This window comes from Theobroma cacao, chromosome 10 (genome assembly GCF_053813885.1).
Source record: "Theobroma cacao isolate CCN51 chromosome 10, ASM5381388v1, whole genome shotgun sequence".
NCBI lineage: Eukaryota > Viridiplantae > Streptophyta > Magnoliopsida > Malvales > Malvaceae > Theobroma > Theobroma cacao.
Window position 1 is genome coordinate 899,602 of NC_142648.1, and position 22,116 is coordinate 921,717.

The 22,116-nt window shown below is 34.9% G+C and overlaps 4 protein-coding genes and 1 long non-coding RNA gene across 5 annotated transcripts; all 5 read right to left on the minus strand.

Annotated features, from left to right (window-relative positions):
- Positions 1–5,906: 5,906 nt before the first annotated feature.
- LOC148760215 (uncharacterized) lies at positions 5,907–6,988 on the minus strand. Its single transcript, XR_016023220.1, has 2 exons — positions 6,566–6,988; positions 5,907–6,438 (listed from the first exon to the last, which is right to left on the minus strand). It is a non-coding gene; the product is annotated as an uncharacterized LOC148760215 (long non-coding RNA).
- Positions 6,989–8,960: 1,972 nt separating this feature from the next.
- LOC148760216 (putative AP2/ERF and B3 domain-containing protein Os01g0140700) lies at positions 8,961–9,389 on the minus strand. Its single transcript, XM_088802493.1, has one exon. It carries the CDS (start codon positions 9,387–9,389, stop codon positions 8,961–8,963), a length of 429 nt encoding a protein of 142 aa, XP_088658619.1.
- A 1,915-nt stretch (positions 9,390–11,304) lies between these two features.
- On the minus strand, positions 11,305–11,658 carry LOC148760217 (B3 domain-containing transcription factor NGA4-like). Its single transcript, XM_088802494.1, has one exon. It carries the CDS (start codon positions 11,656–11,658, stop codon positions 11,305–11,307), a length of 354 nt encoding a protein of 117 aa, XP_088658620.1.
- Positions 11,659–12,967: 1,309 nt separating this feature from the next.
- Positions 12,968–16,285, minus strand: LOC18585871 (SGNH hydrolase-type esterase superfamily protein). Its single transcript, XM_007008926.3, has 6 exons — positions 16,020–16,285; positions 15,051–15,128; positions 14,480–14,620; positions 14,094–14,170; positions 13,855–14,004; positions 12,968–13,538 (listed from the first exon to the last, which is right to left on the minus strand). The coding sequence occupies exons 1-6, from the start codon at positions 16,128–16,130 to the stop codon at positions 13,325–13,327; spliced, it is 771 nt and encodes a 256-aa protein (XP_007008988.1). The 5' UTR covers positions 16,131–16,285; the 3' UTR covers positions 12,968–13,324.
- A 1,091-nt stretch (positions 16,286–17,376) lies between these two features.
- On the minus strand, positions 17,377–21,817 carry ATH9 (ABC2 homolog 9). Its single transcript, XM_007008927.3, has 12 exons — positions 21,585–21,817; positions 21,167–21,321; positions 20,913–21,038; positions 20,665–20,760; positions 20,443–20,543; positions 20,221–20,257; positions 19,673–19,891; positions 19,325–19,436; positions 18,601–18,692; positions 18,313–18,492; positions 18,012–18,125; positions 17,377–17,863 (listed from the first exon to the last, which is right to left on the minus strand). Exons 1-12 carry the CDS (start codon positions 21,766–21,768, stop codon positions 17,660–17,662), a joined length of 1,620 nt encoding a protein of 539 aa, XP_007008989.1. The 5' UTR covers positions 21,769–21,817; the 3' UTR covers positions 17,377–17,659.
- Positions 21,818–22,116: the final 299 nt, after the last annotated feature.

The following is a 22,116-nucleotide window of genomic DNA, read 5'->3' on the forward strand; positions in this document are numbered from 1 at the left end:
ACTTAAAACATCACCGTTTGAACTTATAATTATTTTTTTTTACTCGACTCGCATTCCACCTTTATCATTTTGTACCGATAATAATTATCATGTCTTTTTATTAGCATGCTAAAATTTACCTTAAAGATATAATTCACAAAACTTTCAAGAAGCAACTGACCACCAGGCTAACTACCCTAAATTCTATAAGGTTTATGCTTACAATTTCTCAATCACAATCAACAACAACCAGCATCTAAAGCTCACAATTTAGTTTGTGAACCCATTTGAAGCAGCGGCTGATCACAACAATCATCAAGTTGTTCCAAAAGATAGAGGAAAGCCCACAAAATACAAAGAAGAAATTGTGAGAAATAACTTTCGTAGAAAAGTGACTTGAAAAATGATCGTCTCTATAATTTTAATTGTTTTTAGCCAGTTTTTGGTATGACTTGACAATAATACCCTTTAAATAATTTCAGACAAATTAAAATGGTTTCAGTTTTCTCTCTTCCACTATCCAGATAAAAATTTCAAAATTAAATCTCGATTTCTCTCTCTACTCAAATTTGTCTATTTCGCCATCCAATTCGCGATATGAGATCAAACTCTTTCTTATTTTGTTTTATTTTTTTGGATGGTGGATCTTGGGGTTCTTAAGGATGATGAACAACGATTTTGCTCTTTGCAGGCAACGATTTTGCTTAGGGAGAAAGAACAGTTAAAGCATGTTTGATGGGTTTTATAGTGGTTCATGGTTTTGTTGTGTTTGGGATTGGAATGATTGTTAAGAATGTTTGCTGGGAATTTTGATTTTTTTTTATGAGAATTTGAGTTGAAATTGTTCATGGAATATTTTGTAAAGAGGGTATATTTTGTTTTTGTATAAGGGGAGTGAGCAAGACCTCCCGATAGGGATATATTTTCTCTTGCTTTGGAGGGTTATGGAGTTTTGTAACCTATCTTTTATGAAATGCACAATTTCATGGCTTAGCAAAAAAAAAAATATGTGTTTTAAGTTCTTGAGTTTGTTGGTTTATTCATAAAACTCTAAAATTGAGTTTACTGATTTTTAGGTATTGCGTGACTTAATCACCGTGTGACTAGTTTTTCGTCATTACGTGATTGGTTTTAGGCATTACGTGACTAATTGTTATACATTGTATGACTGATTTTTAAGCAATGCCTAAGTCACACAATGCCTAAGTCACACAATGCCTTACAAACTAGTCACGCAATGCCTTACTAACAAGTCATGCAATGCCTTATCAGAAACTAGTCACGCAATGCCTTATCAAAAACTAATCACGCAATATCCAAAGTTAGTCATGCAATGCCTTATCAGAAACTAGTCACGCAATGCCCAAAGTCAATCACGCAATGCCTTATCAGAAACTAGTCATACAATGCCTTATCAAAAATCAATCACATAATACCTAAAGTTAGTCACACAATACTTAAAAACTAGTCACATAATTCTAAAAAATCACCAAAACTACTGAATTCTATTTAACAAGATCAACAATTTCAAACGATACACCATATTCCATTTAACAACATAATTAACAAATATGAATGCTCAAAATGTTCGAAAGTTTTTCTTCATATATAAAAAATCACTCTAAAATATTTAAAAATGCTCAAAACGCTCTTCGTGTATCAAAAACTACTCAAAATGCTTAAACGTTTTTCTTTATAGTAAGAAATACTCCAGAGATGAATAGTCTTGTAAGGAAAGCTTAAAAAATATGAGTCAGTTTGAGGCGTAAACCTAAACATACTTGACCCGTTAATAGGTTTCAGGTTGAGGCGCGGAGCCTAGCGAATGAGTCGGTTTCATTAAAGACAATTTTATCCAATTTTTTTTCTCTTTGCTAAAAACATATAAAATTATAGGAAAGACTATTGTAAAACCTTGTCCTATAAAATAATTACGACGTCATTTACATGCTCAATAGAATGTTTGCATATTTAGGAAATTCGAGAAACCGTTAAAAAACGATATTGCCCCTAATGGTACCATTAAGTCGATTAAGCCTCGAACTAGTTCAAATAGAAATTTTAAGGTGAAATTAAGAGTTTCACAATTCTGAGATACTCAAAATGGTGATTCGGAGTTCAAGGATCAATTTAGAGTCAAATCGAAATTTTCACTATCTAAGGGTAAAATGGTCATTTGCCACTTGGGGATAAAATAAGAATTTTTGAAAAGATTTTTTTGGCCCCATTTGACTTATTGGAGTATGATTTGAGGTTTAGAAGTGAAAAATTTTAATTTCGGTATAATTTGGAGTACATGGGTGAAATGATAATTTTACCACCTCGGGGGCAAAACGATAATTTTGCACCCCTAGAATATTTTTCCAGCACAAGGTCTTCACCCATCATCATTTTTGACCATTGACTAATGTGTGGTGGAGATTTAAAGTTTAAAAGATAAGAATTTAAAAAATAGACCAATCATGAAATGCCATGTGGCAAGTTTAAATTATTATATTATTTAACTATAAAAATCAGCCCACACCTCCATTTTCTCTTCATTATGGCCGGCCATAGCAAGAACAAAGAGAGGAAAAAGAAGAACAAACCCTAGGTGGAAAGAAATTCAAGAGAAAAGTGTGGATTTTCAAGGAAATCAAATGGAAAAAGGTAAAATTTCTTAATTTTAGTTTATGAACTATTTTCCCTATGTATTTTCCCTTAATTTTCATGGTTGAAAAGCATGCTTTCATGGTGAATTCATGGCTGGTCAAAATGGGTATGGAGAGAGAATGATCTTGGATTGGTTTGATTTTTAGGTATGTTAGTGTTTTTAGGTGATTAATGATGTGTAGCATGAAAACAAGTGAAGAAAACCACCAAAGGTTTGGTGCCCATTAATAGCCGAATTCTCTAAGTGAATAATGAGGAAGAATGGGATGTTATTCTATGTGATTTGAATAAGAAATAATAGTTTTTGGTGTAGGAATTAATGAATTATGGAGAGAAAATTAAGTAAAAAAAATCATGGAGTTTGTGAACCATTGTTGGTCGAAAGTTCTAAGAAGAAAAGTGAAGATAAATTTTACCTAATTGTGTGTTAATTAGTTGTGTTTGGTGAGTTGAGGGATTGGAAAAGAAATGGAGTAAGTTGGAGTGAAATTGGACGCATTGGCCAATTTATCGGATGAAAAATTGACTTAGGCCAATACCGGGTCTAGATGGCTACTTGTGCATTTTTCATTTCATATCATGCGTATATATCGAGCTTGAAATAGCTTATGACTGTTAGACACAATTTAATTGGAATATGTGTCATGGATTATGGCTAGGTGGTGAGCCATTGGATAGGGTAAAGGATTGTACCCACGGACTGAAAATAGGAGTACATCGACTCCTAGAACTGTGAGTGGACAATTTATTGTCTTAAATATCTAGAGTAATTATACTTGTTTGATGCTTTTATTGAATGGTGAGTTTAAATTATGAAATATTATGTTTTCTAATTAAAATATTTTTTTAATAAAAATGATATTTATACTGGTTTTGAAATTAAATATTGTTTTGAGAAAATTGAGTATATGGAGACTGTGTTGAATTTACAATTTTATATGTTATTGAAATTGTGGCTTATGACACTATGGTAGCATGATGACTAAATTTTTGGGGTTGGTATGAAATATATGAATAGTTTTGGATTGGTCTCGGTAGACTGGATTAAATTTTATTCGCCATATTATGCTACTGGAAGTTTTATGGCTCTTGTGGTATATTAAATGGTCACTGCAGTAGTGGGGGTTTTCGTGGACTGCTTATGAGAGGAGCACGGTAACCCAATTATATATTTACCTCCGGGGGGAGATGTTGGATGAAGTATCTCCTGAGGTAAGATTTAAGTGCACCTCACGTTCGGGCCACCACGTGAGAGTGAGACTCACCCAACGTCAAGGAACGGCTGTGTGTCAGATGTGAAAACATGTTTATGGGTATGAGACATTTAACAGCCTTGGCGGTCTTAGTGGGATACCTTGACGAAGGTATTCGTAAGAATGATTTTGGTAGGGGCCAAGTTTAAGAAATTCATAAGCTAGAAAATTTTGACGAAAAGAAATTGTTTGGTGTAGATTGAAACAAATTTTGCATTATGAACATTATTGAAATATATCGTTTTTATATTGTCTCAATCTACTCGGTTTTAAATGCTTTTGATGGTAATTGTTTACTCACTAGGATTATGTAATCTCACCCATCTTTCTATCCATTTTTCAGGCTCAGGACAGTTTGTTGATAGTTAATTAAGACGAGAATTAATCTCGGAGCTGCATCCTAGAAAGTAAGGGTTCGTAGCCCTACAGCTTCTTGGTCAGTTGGGACCCATGTGTTACTATAAAAGTAATTTTATATTTCAGTTATCTGATTTAAAGTATGTATGAACACATTTAGCTTTTACACTATGTTTTTGGCGGGTTTCGGTATTTTCAAAAAAAAAAGACGAAAATGCCCCTATGAGCCAGAAAATAATATTTTATTATTTTGATTTGGAAACGACTTATGATTTCTTGAAATGCGAGATTTAATAACTGTCGCTCACTAGGGAGATGCAGAAGCTGATGCTAAGCGTTGTGGGGTTCCAATCGGCATTCGAGATAATAAGTGCCTATCAAGACGTCGCGACTGTTGTCACGGGCCAGATGAGAGTTCCGGGTCGTGACAATTATTTTTAAAAATGCCTTATACTTCAGGCCCATTTATGAAAAGCACTCAAATACAAACTTGGGAACTCAAAATGAGTAGCCAACTTTCCTATCACTAATCCAAAGTAATAATAATCATTTATAAAAGAAATAATTTATTTCCTCCTCGTTTGTAAATGGAAGGATATTGTATCTTTCACCACTGATGAGAGATTTTCTCAAATAAGTATGTTTGAAACATACAGTGAGTATGCCTTTACCAGATTACCGGCCATCTTAACTCCTTCCAACAAAGCTTCCACTTCACTCATAAAACACACTGCTGGTTGCTGCAGTAAACTCTCATCCTCTGCCTTCTCCAACCCTTGGTCATCCCTGCAGACAACCTAGATGCTTGCAGGAGAGAGCGAAGCCTTAGAAGCCACATATGTGAGGGACAATACACAAACAGTTGGAACAAAAGGGATCGCGAACATTTTCGTTTAATGCATGAATATATTGCTGGGGAGATTCCCAGATGTTCCAGCACATGAAATCTCTGTTAGGCTCGACCTTTGGATTACTGACTTGCACAGTAGCAGCATGGACTAGAAAAGGTCTGATATATTGAAGTTTCATCATGAGTGAACTTGATCCAATTTTATGTTGAATTTGTCTAACTAAATATTGATTAGTTAATTGATTTACATATTTGGTTGATTTCTTATATTATTTAATACTAATTATGACTATTATTTTGTATTTATAAATGTAAGTTCAAAGAAACAAAAATTTCCTATCACTATTCCAAAGTAATCCATTAAAAATAGCTTCAGTGAGAGATCTGAAAACTCAAGAAACTAGATGGGAAACTGAACTCACAGCGGTGCTATCTTACCTCCAAATTCATATAAAAATGGAGACTGAGATTTAAGATCCACACATGTTGCATCAGTTTGGATTTCCAGCCTTGTTTTGGTATTAAAAAGCACCATCATAATGAAACTAAATAGGAAACTCAACTGTTTTGTCCAATTTCGTTTTGTTGGTTGATTCATTCCGTCAGTCGGGTCATTCGATTTGATCCATTTTTACTCACCACTAACAATAACAATCCTAGTTACAATTTTAAAGAAAAATGCATTAATTAAAATAATAATGTTTCTTACAGTAAAAATTCAATTAAGCTTAATTATAAGTGAATATACAAGCACCCCGTACTCTAAACTTGTAGCCTAATTCTTCCTTCTTCTTTATTTAGATACAAGGACTTCATAGGTTGAAGATAATTTGAATCTTTAAATGTTTAGTCTCATTTCACTACATAGCTGATATAAGATATATGACTCCTCTCTGGGATTATCACACACTACAACCACGACCAAGCAGTTCATTGAATAAATGGGAAGCAAATGAAATTGCCCTGTACAGTTGGTGGAGCCTTTGGCATGCGTCATATATGAGCTTGACAAGGAAGAGGGTCCAAATGAGAAGAGTGAAGTACCCAAGACCAGGGACAAGTATCAGTAGGAGTAAAACCGTCGCAAGACTCCGGAGTAGGAGACTGATATTGCTTATGATAGCATGGTGATATAAGTTGGCGCGGGTTTCAAGTTTAGTTTCCATTGCCCAAGCTACGGCGTACAAAAGCGTGGTGATGACAAATTTGGACAGGATCGCACAGTGGGTCTCGAATGGAGCCGCAGTAGTATTCATGGAAGCAAATTTGAGTGGCAGGAAAGCGAGGGATGCAGCTATTAATAAGCCCAAAATAGCATGCTTGTGGTGGGTGGCTGTCCTAATGTTGCTGCAATAAGGCGAAAAAGGCTTTTTTTTAGTCCACAAAACACCCATTAAAATATCAAATCCCACTGGATAAGTAAGTTTTATAAATCTACAGCAAAAGAAGAAGAAAAAGAGGTCACAGTGTTAACCTTGAAGCAATATATGGAATGCTCTCTTCATTATGGAGATCACAGCGACCAAGCAATTGGTTCAAGAAGTCAGAGACAGATGAAATTGTGTTACAACTGATAGAGCTTTCGCCATGCGTCATATGTTAGTTTACCAAAGCAAATGGTCCAAACGAGAAGAATGAGCCGCCCCAGATAACCGTGGAAAAGGATCAATGCAAGTAAAGCCGGGGCTAGACTTCCGGATAGGAGAATGATATATTTACTGATGATTTCATGGGAAAATGAAGTGTGGAAATTTGTGGCGTATGCAAGTTTGGTGATGATAAACATGGTCATGATAGCACTGTGGGTCTCAAATGGAGAGGGAATGTTAACGGGAAGGAATTTCAGGTTCATGAGGGGGAGGAATATAGTTACCAGAAAGATGCAAATAGCAAGTGTATAGTTGGCTGAGCTGCTGCTGTTGCTGCTGCAAAGGGAAGAAAAAAAGGCATTATTTTTGGGGTCTAAGAAACATGCATTAAAGGATACAAACATGGAGAGATGCCAACCTTAAGGAAAGATTACAGGAAGGAGACATTCTTTTGCCTTGTTGATTTAGCGAGTTTTGCTGGAACAAGGTGGGGAGAGTTCTACGGGCCGCTTTTAAAGGTAAATCTTCACCCAGCTTACATTTTCTTACCCTACAAGCAAATAATTGAAATATTGTATTCAAGTTTTGTGTAGTATGTACCTAGCCAACCAAAATACTATCCACTCCAGTCATACCAACCCCAATGTATTAGAATATTCCAATGAATTAAATTCTCTTCATTCTAGAAACATACGGGTGCATGCCTATCCATACCATCTTTCAAACATTGCATTGAAAAATGTTTCCTTCCGCAGAATGCAACCCTACAAGGATTGTAAACACGCGGTTCTTGGCACCTTCTTTTCAACCATCGTTGCGTTAAAAAATATCATGGGGTTAAATCAGAGCTCTTTAATGGAATCATGGGGTTAGCACAAAATACGCAAAAAAAAAAAAAAAAAGTGAAAAGTTATCTGGTTTGGGTTTGAAGTCTAAAAGGGTATGCGGTGGCTTGATGCTTTTTCTATGGGTGGAAATATTTTCTTAACCAAATGGCCTACCGGAAATGTAAGTAGCCATAGACACGAAATTTAGAGGGATCCTTCCTAAGGGAGGAAATATTTTTTTTTTCAAATGACCAAGAAAAAATGTAAGATAGATTGACCCAAATTTGGACTGACTTTTTTCTAAGGAAGGAAATAATTTTATAATCAAAAGGCGTAAGAAAAATGTAGATGGATCATATAAAGACAAGATTTAAAGTGGCTTTTTTCTACGGAGGAAATATTTTTTAATCAAATGGAAGCTTCCTTGAAATTATCTAAAGAAATGTAGGAGTAATGCCATTTGCTTTCCACGCGGGAAATATTATTTAATCATATATTTATTGCAGAATAAAAATTACTTTGTGTACATATACAGCCACTATACAAAAACAAAGCTTCAGCTGTAGGCTATCCGTGCATAATAAAGAAGGAATAAGTTGTGTCTGCTGTTAATATTCTTAACGTATCTGTTATTTCCCATAGGTTTTTCAAATCAAATTTCCACCAATCTTTTTTTTTTTTTTTTTTTGAAAAGCAATTTCCACTAATCTTTTGGGCCAAAACTAGCACTAAATTTTAACAAACGGGCACTTTTGCTTTTGGTTCAACCAAGAAAATGGAAAATAATATATTAATAAAAGTTAGGAGTAAAAGATAGTTGAGCAAAACTCTCAGAGCTTACGACTGAAAAACTGGAGCACAACAAAGTTGCCAAAAGCTGGCTGGAAAAAAGAACAGCACAACCACATAGGCACAGAAGGCTGGGATAACCGAATACTGCTGAAGCAAAAGAGAAGGAGTTGGCTGCCAAAACCGGTCAGGACTTGCTGCCTAGATGGCACCATAAATGCGATGGAAACCAAAACAGGGAATCATAAAAGCAGGGGCAGCATATATGAAGGGATCTCACAATCATCAAAAAGCAGTCATCAGTCACCATAAAGAACCACGAAGGGGATGAGAGCATAGGCATTTCAGAGATCACGGTAAAGGTAAAAGCAAGCATGAATCTTCAAAGACCAACCGTTACCACAGCGCAGTGAACATAGAGCTTGGGTCAGCCCCAAGTTTGGCAAGGGAGTCAGCTTAGGAATTAACTTCTCTTAAGACATGGACATGCGAAACATTACCAAAGAACGGGGGAGGTAGTCAATTTCATTGAAGACACTTCCTTGCAGGAAATGTGATCATCATACATCTGAGAAAGCTAAAAGGCACTGTTGAAGTAATTCATTCGAAAGAACGAAGAACAGATGATGCGTTGCTAATACATATATGCATACATACATACACTTTAAATACTCAGTTTTCTTTTCGACTTTTCTTCTTTTGCTGCTACTTCTGTTCTTTCCTCGAAATTAATCCGTTTTTCAAATGGCCGAAGATTTGCCCAGAATTCCTTGCCCAATAGCTTGACGCGTCTCTGCACTTGGATTCTATACAAACCTTCCGCTTTAGTATCCTTGTAGAACTCGACTCTATCACCTGGGCGAAGACTTGTATACCTAACAAATTTAAGCCAACCTTCGCAGAAAACTGGTTTCTGGTAGCCCTCCCTGCGAACGCGGCATTTAAAGTGCCATGCTTTTCCATTTTCATCCTCAACTTGAACAGACGTAGAATGACATTTATCGAACCTGAAATGGTTCAAACATTGAGTTGGAATCGACAACCTCTTCTTCAAGTCACTGTCTGTGAGCTGTTTTGAGAATATCTTCTCCATATATTCGTAGCTCGAGGATTAAGAAGATGAATGCAATTTTCTTTTGGAAAATGATATTTGGCCGTACTGCTGTTTCAGAGGAGACTTTTTCAACGTATTACGACTGCCACTAGATTCTAATAAAAAATATTTTATTGGATAACCATGCAAGAAACTTTGACAGGTTTCTTTTCCCTTAATAAAATACTTCCACAGTTGAATCGACTTATTTTTTATTAAATATGAGGTGAGTTGAATTTAAAAATTTAAGTTCATATTAAAATTGGATATAAATTAGAGTTAACTCATCTAATTAGTGGGCTAGGGTGAGGTGAGGTGGGCAATTTTGTAGATAAAAATAATAATTTTAATTAATTTAATAATTTTATATATTTAATTATATAAAATTAATAATTTAATTATTAATAGTATTACTTATTTTATATATTTCAATATTTTTAATCTTTACTTATCAAATTAATAATTTTAGTTTAGATTAAAATTTATTATCTTTTTTTTATGGTAATGAATATTAAATGATAAATTAATAATAATTCATACCTTGAGATATTGTTGTAGTCTAAATAAGATTTAAATATTTTATAAGGATTGAGGGGATATAAATGAGTCTTGAAGTTTTTATTATTTAGTTATATACTTATGTTTATGGGATGGTAGTTTGTGTGAAAGATTTAAACTTTATTTATGTAATTTATTTATTTATATTTGATGTAATTTATTTGTTTGTAACATGTTTTTATATTCAATTTATGGATTAAATTATAAAATAATTTTATTAATAAAAAATTTATTAAATAAAATTATAAAAATAATTTTTTTTAAAAAAAATTGACTGATCTAACTTGAACCTTGGACTAACAAGAAGTGAGCTGAATTAGAGGTTTGATGACCCATGTAAAAAATAAATTGACCCGACCCAACTCATATTTTCCCGATCTATAAAAATTTGGGTCGAACTAGATCAAGCTAGCTCATATTGACACCTCTACCAACCACCCATGTCCCTTCGAATTTGAGCTCTCCCCAAGTTCACAAGCCCATCTGCTGATTAACTGGAAAAGCCCAACCTAGCCCAATATAAAAGCAAATTACACATTGCTGTACCTTGATCAATAAAATTATATTTCTATTTATAAACCATATATTTGTTTAGTATTTACACGTACATAGATTCGTAAATGAAATATTTAAATTACTTAAATATAATTATCTTAAAATTATAATGTGATATTAATATATTTATGAAATGGTCTTTCTTTATGTTTGAATTTATGGCATATGGGCTTGGATATATAGACAGCTTCCTAGATATGTTTTCAAAGTTCATAATCAGGATGTTAAATTAATAATTTTATTAAAAAAATATAATTAATTTCTGTTTTCCAGATCTTGCATTACATCCTTATCACTCGAGTTTTGGTTTGTACAAATAATAACTATCATTTCTCCTTCATCATAGTTAATTCACTGAAATAATTTTTCTTTTAAAACGTTATTCTTGATATATACTATTTCGAAATTTAATACATTTTGAATCATTTTCGAAATAGTTAATACAGTTATTTCCTCACGGATATGTTAATCTCATGCATGCATTTTCTAGATTGAAATTAATCCATTCGTTACCATTAAATCTTATCCAAAGAAGTGAAAGAAACCTGAAAATTAGACCAAAAAAAGGTGTTGCTATGAAATAGTCTAAGGACATGAACCACCAGCTTCTTTGCCAGTTGAAGAACTAAAGAAAACAGAAAGATAAAGAAAAAAACAAAAGAATCATCAGTTAATAAAGGGAAAATTATAACAAAATTCCCACTCAATTAATTGTATTAACATACAAGAAACTAGTTGTTTATTCATCTTTACTACAAGAAGAGGAAGAAAGAACAATGGGAATTACAAATTAATTCTTTGGCTAAGACTCAAGCCAGACATCTTTACCAAACAACTTGAAGACTTTCTTCATGGTTTTGATTTTGTACGAGGAACCGCCTCCACCATCCTTGTACAACACAACCTTATCTCCAACTCGAAGTCTTTTGTCCTTAACGAACCGACGCCACCCTTTGGAAACGACAGGCTTCGGGTGGAAATCTTTCTTCCTGGTGGAGCAACGGAAGTGCCACTTCTGCCCAGCAACGTCCTCGACATGGAAATCAGCAGCACGTGCTTCGTCGTCGAACTCGAACGCCCACAAAATCTCCGACGGAACCGCCAGCCTGTGTTCGATGTCGGTCGGAGACAGAACCTTGGAGAACAGTTGCTTCATTGTTAGCTGCAAAAGTCTTTGGAACGAAAAGGGTTTTGTTAGAAATAAAAAGCACCTTAATTCCTGCATATAGTCATGTCAAATATATGTAGCTTCTTTGGTTCTTTTATGATATTAATTTGATCCTCTTTTTCTTTTTTCTTTTATTGACTTAGTTTATTTTGTAGACTTTTGCACATAATTGACTCCTCGAGAGTCTAGAGTAATATATGTCATTTTTTTTAACAAAAATTGTATATTCAATATTAACATACATGAAATATTCAACATAATTCACTTGATCGAGTCAATCTCGATTTTTCGTTATTAAACTTTAATCCATATGAAATTCAAAAATACTAAATAAGTTCTTAAGGAACAAAAGTTTTAATCTAATAGGTGGCTGTCAAAAATTAACATTCTTCATCATTAAGATTAATGAATTTATCAATTGAGTCAATTTCGATATTACATTATTAAAACTTTTAATCATTACAAAATTCAAAAGTTCAAAACAAGTCTTCGAATACAAAAGTTTTAACCTAATAAATAGATGCCGAAGACTAAAGCCTTTCCCTTTGTTCAAAAGGGTAGGTTTCTTGTGGGTCTATGGGTCACTTTACTTGGAAAACATATGTCAAACTTAACTTGTTTTTCCTTCCAAGGACCACTTTCTCGTTGGAGCTTTGTCTCCTTTTTTCCTTGTCCGTTTGCCATTTTAATTTTCGTTGAAGTGATCGTATAATGCTTTACTTCAACCTTTTGTGGGTCCGAAATGCACTTTGGAAATATAGGTTCGTAAAAAATATTACTAGTTGTTTGAATTTTGGTGGAAGAAAGCAGCACCGATTACTTCGAATCTATCTCGACTCCTTTGGAAAGTTGGTGCAATTTCATCCAATGATAGGAGACAAGTACAATTTTTTAGGGCCCTTTTGCGTTGACAATGGGATCATTTTCTAATCTCGAATTATTTTCAAAATTTGACGGATAAAATTAAATTGTTACGTTCAAGAAAAATTCAAATTTTTTAAAATTTAAAATTTATTTATTTTTAAATTTTAGAATTGTTTGTTATAAATGTTATACTTAAGTTATTAATTTAATGTATTTTATTGTTCAAAGAGTCGAATCTTGATCTCGGTATAAAATTTAAGAATAATTTTTCATGTTTTTTCTTTTTAGGTCATGGATAAGAAAAAAATTAAAGATTTTGAATATTATGAGAATGATGAGTTGATTTAAATGTTTTTTTTCTTAAAATTACTTCTTGAGGGAGGAGGCACGTAATGTATGGAAAAAGTGTTTCAAGGAATATGAAGCATGTTCCCACACAAAAGATTTAGATGTATACATAGAAAATTGGAAAGTAACAATGTTTCCCATTGGGCGAAATCGAATCAAGCATTTTTGGCCTGTGCGCTTCAAATTCAAGTTCCTCTAGGCTTATTCAGTCGGAATTGAACTTACTATATAAATATATAAACTTTACAAGAATCAACTGAACTAAATTTAATCAAACTCATGATGGATTCTGCAAGAAGCAACCATTAAATGGTTCAAAGCTCAGTCCTTTTCTACAAATCCTGTTCATCTTTGGTACTTCATCCTTCAATTTCAAGTGAGACAGGTTTGATTTCCATGAGATGTTGGAGATCATGAACCTGGAAGAGAACTCTGCACTGCTCTAGTCCCATTGAATCGCCCGGTGAAATGTCCATTCGGACGGATTCAATGTGGTTTTCCCATCAGCAGCAACAAGATCATAAGGTGAGTCCTCTGAGAATTCAGTTGGCATGGCCTTCCAGTGCAGAGATGGCTGCCACTCGGCTTCTTTGAGTACTTTTAGTATCTCGGCCACTACAATCTTGCTCCCCTCAGCAGATAGATGAACCCCATCTCTGATCAAAGGCATAAACTTTAGAACACAAGTGAAATAGCAATGGTAGCAAAACTTCCATGTCAGATTCCCATACAGGAAATGTCATTGTCACAGCAAGAGGTATCACTAGTTCCCTATAGTATCCTACCCCAAAAGGCAAACAAGTTCCTGAAGTAGCTGGCAGGATGGGGAAAAAGGCAGACAGAAGTTATATGAAGAGACCTAAGTGGAGTATGAAGCACATGGTTGATTCACAAATAAAGCCAATGAACTTTCGAAATGTGATTGTGTCAAAAGAAGATGAGATTCGGAAATCATAGCCGAGCAAAACTTACGTGAAGCAATCAGCTGTCCAGTTATCTCTTCGTTGAAATGCAGTAAAAAGATCAACCACCTTCACATCCAATTCCTGGCACAGCTTTACACAAGCTTCAGAATACTTCTGGCATAACTCATTTGTTCGAATAAGGTGGCTAAAGAATTCACTGATATACCGAAGGGAGGCGTGTCTTAGATCGACATTTTGCAATAAGAAATAAGGGAAACAAATCATACAAAACATGCATTACAGCACCTTGTGTTTTTACTAACTCTGTCTTCATCAACAGGAGGACAAGTAAGAAAAATGAGGCGTGTTGAATCTGAAAGGCTCTGATTTTCAGAACAAGGAAAAATGAAGTTAGAATGAACATCAGGTGTTACTCTCAGACAGCAAAAAGACCTGTTAGGTTGAGTTTAAGGCTGCCCTTTCACAAAAACAAATAAACACAAAGGAACAACTGATAAATTTCAAGCATTTGAAACCATTTTCTTCTCTTTGCTTTGTTCCAAGCAATTAGGACATTTCTGGACCTCATAAGAATGAAGATTTTCTGTCTATTTTTCTGCTAGGTCAGTCTGCTTCTCTTAAAGCCTACAGTGATGTGTCAAGTTCAACTGAGAAATATGTTGAGAAAGTACCTTCAGATGAATTGCTATCTTCCTCATGTGCTCAATATATTCATTAAGTGGCACATGAGGTCCAAGGCCAGATGGATGAGGTCCCATTGAATCATTACCACCAAAATAAGTTATTATCAAAGAAGGCTGTGTAGCAGCATCCTGTAATACATAAAAGAACCGAACTGCGATTGTTAATATCAAAACACCGCTTTGAAAAGAGAATACCCCAGCAATCTGAACATGGAAACTAATACCTATGCATAATCAACGATCACATATAGAATGGAAAAAGACCTTTCCAAATTACAGAAAGCATTACCAGGCTTCTTATACATCCACCAATTAACTTTTAAGTTTTAGCATCACACACTGTCTAAGTTCAATATCCAGTTTCTCCAAAAATCTTCTGTGATTTCAATAATTCGAAGGAATTTCAATTAATTCATACAATAATGATGCAGCTCCCTTTACTTTCCCAAAATTTGGGAGTGTGACTGAGTAAATCAAAGTGGACAATACATGGCTGATCCATAAGCATCAATTACAATTTTGACAAGTTTGATGTAATGACTATCAAAAACTTTTATACCTTTGGGAAAACATGATCGAGCACCTCTACTGCACGTCGCGAATTCCATCCATAATATCCTCGTAAAAGTATGTCAGCCTGCAAGGGATTGCAAGTAACTTAGGATTCCCATAAGAACACAAACCACACACACAAAGTAAGAGTATTGGAATATCAATGGCAGATTCTTTCACAATCAGTAAATGAGGTGACAATCATAGTGCAATGATTGGCATCAGAACATGCACCTAAGATTAGGAACACTGCCTTATGTCTCTCTGTAAATAGCTAGATAGTGAATGATTTGGACTGTAACTTAAACTTTTTCAATTTCTTGGTTGGGAAAGATGGAAACCAAACAACAGGAGGAAATCCAATAATTGAAAAAAAAAAAAACAACTTTTACATTTGCCATCGTAAAGTTTGTAACTTTATTTCCTAAATCTTGCTTATTTCCCTTGCCATCCCTCTAAAAATTACAGGGACAATCTGTACAATTAAAATTTACAATTTGCCTCCTTTACTTCATCCAAATTTGCAGAATTGTTATTTATAATGAAAAAATTGGTAAACATTCATCTGTCACATTAATTTTCACTCATACCAAGAAAGAAAGAAAAGGAAAAAAGTTTCTATCTCTTCCCTTTTTTCCTCTCTTTTCTTTCCTACCAACCACAACCACAACCTTAATAGTAAACAAGGACAGACGGTAAAACAAGCAAAAAGAGCAGATCAATCCTCAAAAAGACCAGGCTTTGTTGACAAAAAATCATTCAGATTATCACTTATCATACAAAGGGAAAAAGCAGAAAGATGTTGGAATGTAGCAGACAAAACCATAGAGCTATGTTCTACCTTCTGAGCCCAAAAAAGAACAGGTGAACAGAAACAATGCATCAAACTAACAGTGACAACCTCGTAATCTAACAAAACATAACTCAAACAAAGACATTCAAAATAACCCAGAAAGGGAAAACAAAGAGAAAGTACTTTGCGAGCATAGACGTCAGCTAGAATAGCACCCCATCCGCCATTGCTGAAACTAAGTTGGACAATGGATGATCCAAAGAGGACGAACTGTGGCCTTGCTGGTCCCACCATTTTTCACTGTCTTTCCTCTAAAAAGCTCTTTTTATCTCTTTCTCTTTCTCTCCCTTTGAATGTGAATTGGGAAAACAAGGTGGAGCCTCGAGGAACCCTTTGCCCAACGTGCTTCTCTCTGCTATATTAATGATATACGTTTGAGCTTTACTTGGTAGTTGGGAAACCAACTACACTCGCTTTTTTCTTTTAAATTTTTTTTACTGAACACTAACTCCAACAAACATACGAAAAAAGGGGTTACTCTTGTTAAACTTTTCCAAGATATAAGCACTACTTCTGTCTATGTTACATTGGCATCTTTGCATGGGGACACTGCCTATGGAGTCCAGAGTCTATTGTTAGCTTTTTCTTTAAGAAAACAAAGAATCTATAGTCAGGTTTTAGCATGACAATGTGCCTTACCTTGTTTATAGACATGAGGCTTTGATACCAACTAGGGGATGGCAAGGTATTGTCCAAATTTAATAATATTAATAGCGTTACTAAAAAAAAAAAATTTTTTGACATACTTGGATGTCATTGTTTATGTACTTTGCTGATATATATATATGAAAAAGATTTCAAAAATCAATCACTAAATTAGGGGACATTTGGCTGAAAGAGAGGTATGAAGTATTTATGCAATGGAGAGAAGACAGATGAGGAATTGATGGTGGCATAAAGTAATTCGCGGGCAGAGGGTAAGGGAGGTGGTCGGCAGCAGTGGTTTGGGTAATAACCCACCAAACTAGCCACCAAACTTTGCACCACAATAAATTGTAACACATTTCTTTCAATACCCAAATTAAGAAAAAGTCTTGATCCATCCTTTTTTCCATTCCATATGACCATACTAAAACCCTTCATAATATCACCATTGTCCTTCATTTTTCCACATCTGTTTAACAAGCCTGGTACTGATCCGAGGAGCATAAAAAACCTGCCAGCTCCATGGGGCAAAGGGTTTTCCTGATTGGGACAGCTTGGAAGGAACAAGAGTGGGAAAAATAAGGTTTACCAGAAACCAACAACTAATGCAGCAATGATTTATGAGTAATAAAGCAAAGGACATTCGGAAAGGAAGCCATTAAAGATTAAACATAAGCAGAAACTGGTTGATGAGTCTGTTTCTCTTTGATAGCATTTAATACTATTTGCCTGAATTGTGCCATCATTCAATCAAGCTCCTGTCACAAGAAAGGAACGAAGATGTATACGAGGCCACACGATACGCTTCATTCCCACATGCCATATAAAATGTTCATTAATCGATAATCAGCTGCTTCTGCTCTTTATTGAAATTGATCCATTATTGTCTGGAAAATGATGTTTCTTACAGTTTATAACTCGCCCGGTTGATGGGGTTTTACAACAATGACAATGTAATAAATTTTTTCATATCTTTGAAGAGATAAAAGAATCAATCTGTCAATCCGAGTTCAAACAACCTGCATGGAGGTGGTCTAAACAACGGGGGCAAAAAATATTGAATCCTAATATGATATTAAAAGTGTAAAGAATTGAAGAAACTACTTCGGAAACTGTATTTATGTCCAAGTCAACGCTTTCCTGACTTGCAAAAGCCACAGGGCCATCTGCATTACTAAAAGACGAGCTTCCAGGATGACCTCCTCCAACCAGATATTTAACCAACGTAATAAGGATTTCTTCTGCATCATCTTTGCCTCAACAACTGCTTCAGAAGAAACCTTCCCAATGACCAGAAATGTCTCAAGAGATGAACCCTGTAACTGTATATGAACATCCAAATCCGACCAGCAGTCAAGAAAATTTGGTGACAAATCAAAATTCATAAGTATGGTAGAGTGCTCAAACAATAAGCCTCATTGTGACCTCATGCAAACAAAGAATTCAATGGAATCAAAGATGTGGAAATACCAGAGAGTTATTAACTGCTCTTAAGCAATCATTTGTCTTCAGCATCAATAGAATAACACGGGGCAGTCTCCTGAGAAGCTCTGATATTTGAGGGAAATATTGAGATGCATACATCTGCAAGAGAAGATAGATATGGCCAACCAAGAAGTGAGAACCAATCGATTAAAAAATCCAACTTACTAATATAGCAACAAACACTCTCCTAAGAGAAAAACAGAGCTTCATTTGGAATCAGAACTTTATTCAATTATCAGTAACATCATCTATAGAAGCATCTCAGAACCCTTCTATACAATATCACCTGTAATTCTGAAAGATCACTGTCAGTGCCTTTTATGACCAAATGATCCACAGCAGGGTCAATGACCCTATTCCAGGGCCTCATGGTTAGAATCCCCGCAAATAGCACATATAGATCCTCCCCAGCACCCAATTTGACACTATTTTCCTTTATTCCATTAGCATCAGCAAACACCAATGCCTGCAATGGAAGTCAAAGCATGAAAGGAAAACATCAAGTTGCTCACAAGTAAAACTCATAAATGCACCAAGAACTAAATCCAAATTTTTGGAGAGAGCAATGATGTACCCTCCAAAGAGAAGCATAGTTGAATCTGGTAGAGAAGTCTAGTTCCTTATAAAGACCATGGTCCAGAAGTATCAACTGTGGTTTTTTCTTGCCTGCACATACAAAAGGAGAAATGGAAATAGAATAAATATTCAGACAAGGAATCCTAACATTGTGTTTGGAAAAGTAACTAAACTTCACAACCAAGCACATTAAAAGCCTCAAAAGAAGTTCATCATAGGCACTCAAATTTTTAATAAGGATGGCCCATTATATGTCTAAGTGGAAGTCATAATGTTTTCTAGATTTCTCTATTTTCTTTTTTCCATGAATATATTTCAGAGTTCCTGGAAAGAGGTACAGCAGGTTTTAGTCAATTTTATTATGAATACAGAACATTGAGAACCCAACATTTTTGGCCTTAAGAATCACAAGCTCCCCAATATATTCCTTTATTTCAAAATTATATGATTGAACATCTAAAAGATGACATCACTACTAGCAGTCAATAATTTCATACTGAAAGAAGGGGCACCATCTTAGAGGATCAAGCTGGAAGAGTTCCAATAGCTTTCACCAAAAACAGACAAGTTCCAATAGCTTTCACCAAAAACAGACAGAACAATACTCTTATTATGGATAGTTAAGAAAACAAGAAAGATTTAACATCAACGTTCTCCATTGCATCTAGTTAAGCACTACTAGAGACGTTCTCATTTAATCTCAACATAAAAGGGACCCTCACCAAATATGCTACTTTTTCCAGAAGGTAATGGCCGAACTAATAAATTAGCAGCATGTGGATCACAATGAACAAATCCATGTTTAAACATCATCTCAGCAAAAGTTTGACTAACCTGCATAGAATTAGATTAGATATCAAGATTAATTTCTTGTATATATTTATAACAATCATATAACTGTAGGCCTAATATATATTCTTTTGACACAGAAATACTAAAGTCTCATTCTAAAAATACATGATTCCTGTACACATATGTTGTTAATAAAAAATAAAGCTTAGGGTAGAGAAGTTAATACAGCTTCTAAATGCAGAAAAACAATTTGGATGACAACATTAAGTCAAACTTACTAATCTTGCAACATCATTGGGTTGGATTCCAAGTCTTCGAATGGCAATCACATCATTCACTTGCGCACCATCCATGAATTCCATTGTTAACAGCTTTGAGGTACTTAAAGACCAATGCACCTCTGGTGCATATACATAATCTGCAATATGAGGAGACAGCTTCTGGAAATTTTCCAAACATTTCACGCTGTTCTTTGCCTCTATCAAAAAGTCTAGCTCCTGAGGTCAAAAGGCTAGAAACAATCAAACTTCATGCTATACCACCTTGGATGGCAAGAAAGCCAAACACATATTGGATGACTGAAAACATGTCTATCAGAGCAAAAGACAATTATATATAGTTGACTCTAAGTCCCACCTCTTACAGGCAAGGGTACATGGAAGGTATACCCACAGAGAGTAAAACACAAGCACCATGTCATAAGAAAACTGGTTTTATAATACATCTAGATTTCTTAAAAGAGTAAATTAAGAGAATTTTTTATGGAATATCACGACATAAAGAAATTCCTGGAAAATATAACGAGAAGGTTATCAAAGCAACTTGCCTTGGGTAAACTTTCTCGAATTTCAGCCACCAACCATCTGCATGCATAAGCCAAGAAAATTTCAATAAACTATAACAGTTTGAAACCATGTAAAACCCACGGACAAGACAGCAGAAAACCTGTATGCTCAAATCAAGCAAATTCTGCAGGCATGCATTCATTTATGTATGCATCATAACTCATAGTCTAGAAGACAAACAAGGAAATTCTAAAAAACAGTACCTGTAATCTAAAGACGGGAATAACCAATGCAGAGAGTTGACAATAAATTCCACAGTAGCTTGATCTGCAGCAGCAGTATCTGTCATATGAGTGTGCTGAACCTGAATTTCAAGCAAAATAATTTGGACATGGAAAGTAAATACTAACAAGAAATACCCAAGTCCTACATCCACAAAATTCAAATGGAAAATATTTTCAGGTAAAAGTAACAAAGATTGAAACCTTCACAGCAACTTTTTGGCCATCATGGGTACGAGCAACATGAACTTGTGCAAGGGAAGCACTTGCTATTGGTCTGGGATCAAATTCATTAAAGATCTGCACATGAAAAGTTAGATTAAATTGACAAGTCTAGCTTCTAGTCTTCTACATGCCAAAAAAAGCGCCAATATCAATTTTTAAACTGGAAAAGCAGTCATGCAGCCTCCAATTCTGCTTATGTGAACATTATGTTTCAAAACAATACATACTTTATCAGGTGTCTCTCCGAGTTCCTTCTTGAAGACTTCACACACTTGATCATATGAAGAAACTGGACACCTATTCAACATCGACTCCCTCATCGTCTGAACATACTCCTGAGGAACTAGGTACTCCTAAACAAATAAAAAAGAAAACAAAAATTTTCGGCTCAAACCCACAATTAAAGAGCATCTAATGAATCCAAAATCCCAATTGCCAAACTTTATTCAAAGACACAAAATCAGCAATACTAAGAGTATACCAATTGCCCAATATGTTGGCCAAGCTTGATATAAATTCCTCCATTTCTAAAACAAAGTTCTTGAAGCTTCCGCGCCGACCTTAAATGAACTTCATGCTTTACCTTAGCTCTCTCGTTACTTCCTTCTGGTAGTCCCCATAATGAGTATTCATAATCTAATAGTATGATTAAAAATATGGGGGGTTATAAAAATTGAAAAAGAAAAAGACATAAAGCAACCCAATTCCCAATACTTCACTAAAATTCTAGCCATGGCATTTACAAATCTTAATTATCCCTTTAAATCTAACAAAGTCAACAAATTTTTCCATTAAACTTATTCAAGATTGAAACTTTAAACTCAAATTAACTCTCTCAATCAAAAAAACTAAAAAAAAGTTTAAAACTTTTGAAAGAAATTGAAAATGGTTTGACGTACCGACGACGATGGAGGCGGCAGTTACGGAGTCACGGACAAGGCGGAGAGGAACGGTGGTGCAGACCTTGAGAGCGGTGGCGGGGTCGTCCGAAGTGGCAATAGTAGCTGCGGCACCTCCCGTGCAGAGGGCAGTGGCGGCAACCGCCAGCTTGGGGCGCGAGCGCCAAAGGGATCGGACTACCATGTTTTTTTCCTTTTGGAAGACAGCAAACGGGCAAGCGAGCGAAAATAACGCGCTTATGTTTTCCTTCTCTTTTTTTTTTTTTTCTTATTTTTGACGGTTTGGTTTGAATGAGCTAACGGGTTCGGGTTGGCCCACCCTGTGAAGGCTCCAGATTTAAAAAGCTTGTTAAAAGACAAGAATGCCCATTTTAAATTTATGAGTAGGAGTTATATGTGGGTTAAAATTGCAAATTAGACAATTAAATTAAATAAGTTAAATTTTTTTAACTATTCAAAAAATTGAAATAAATTTTTATTTTTTTATTATATTAAATTAATTTTTTTATTTTAATTTTGAATTAAATAAATC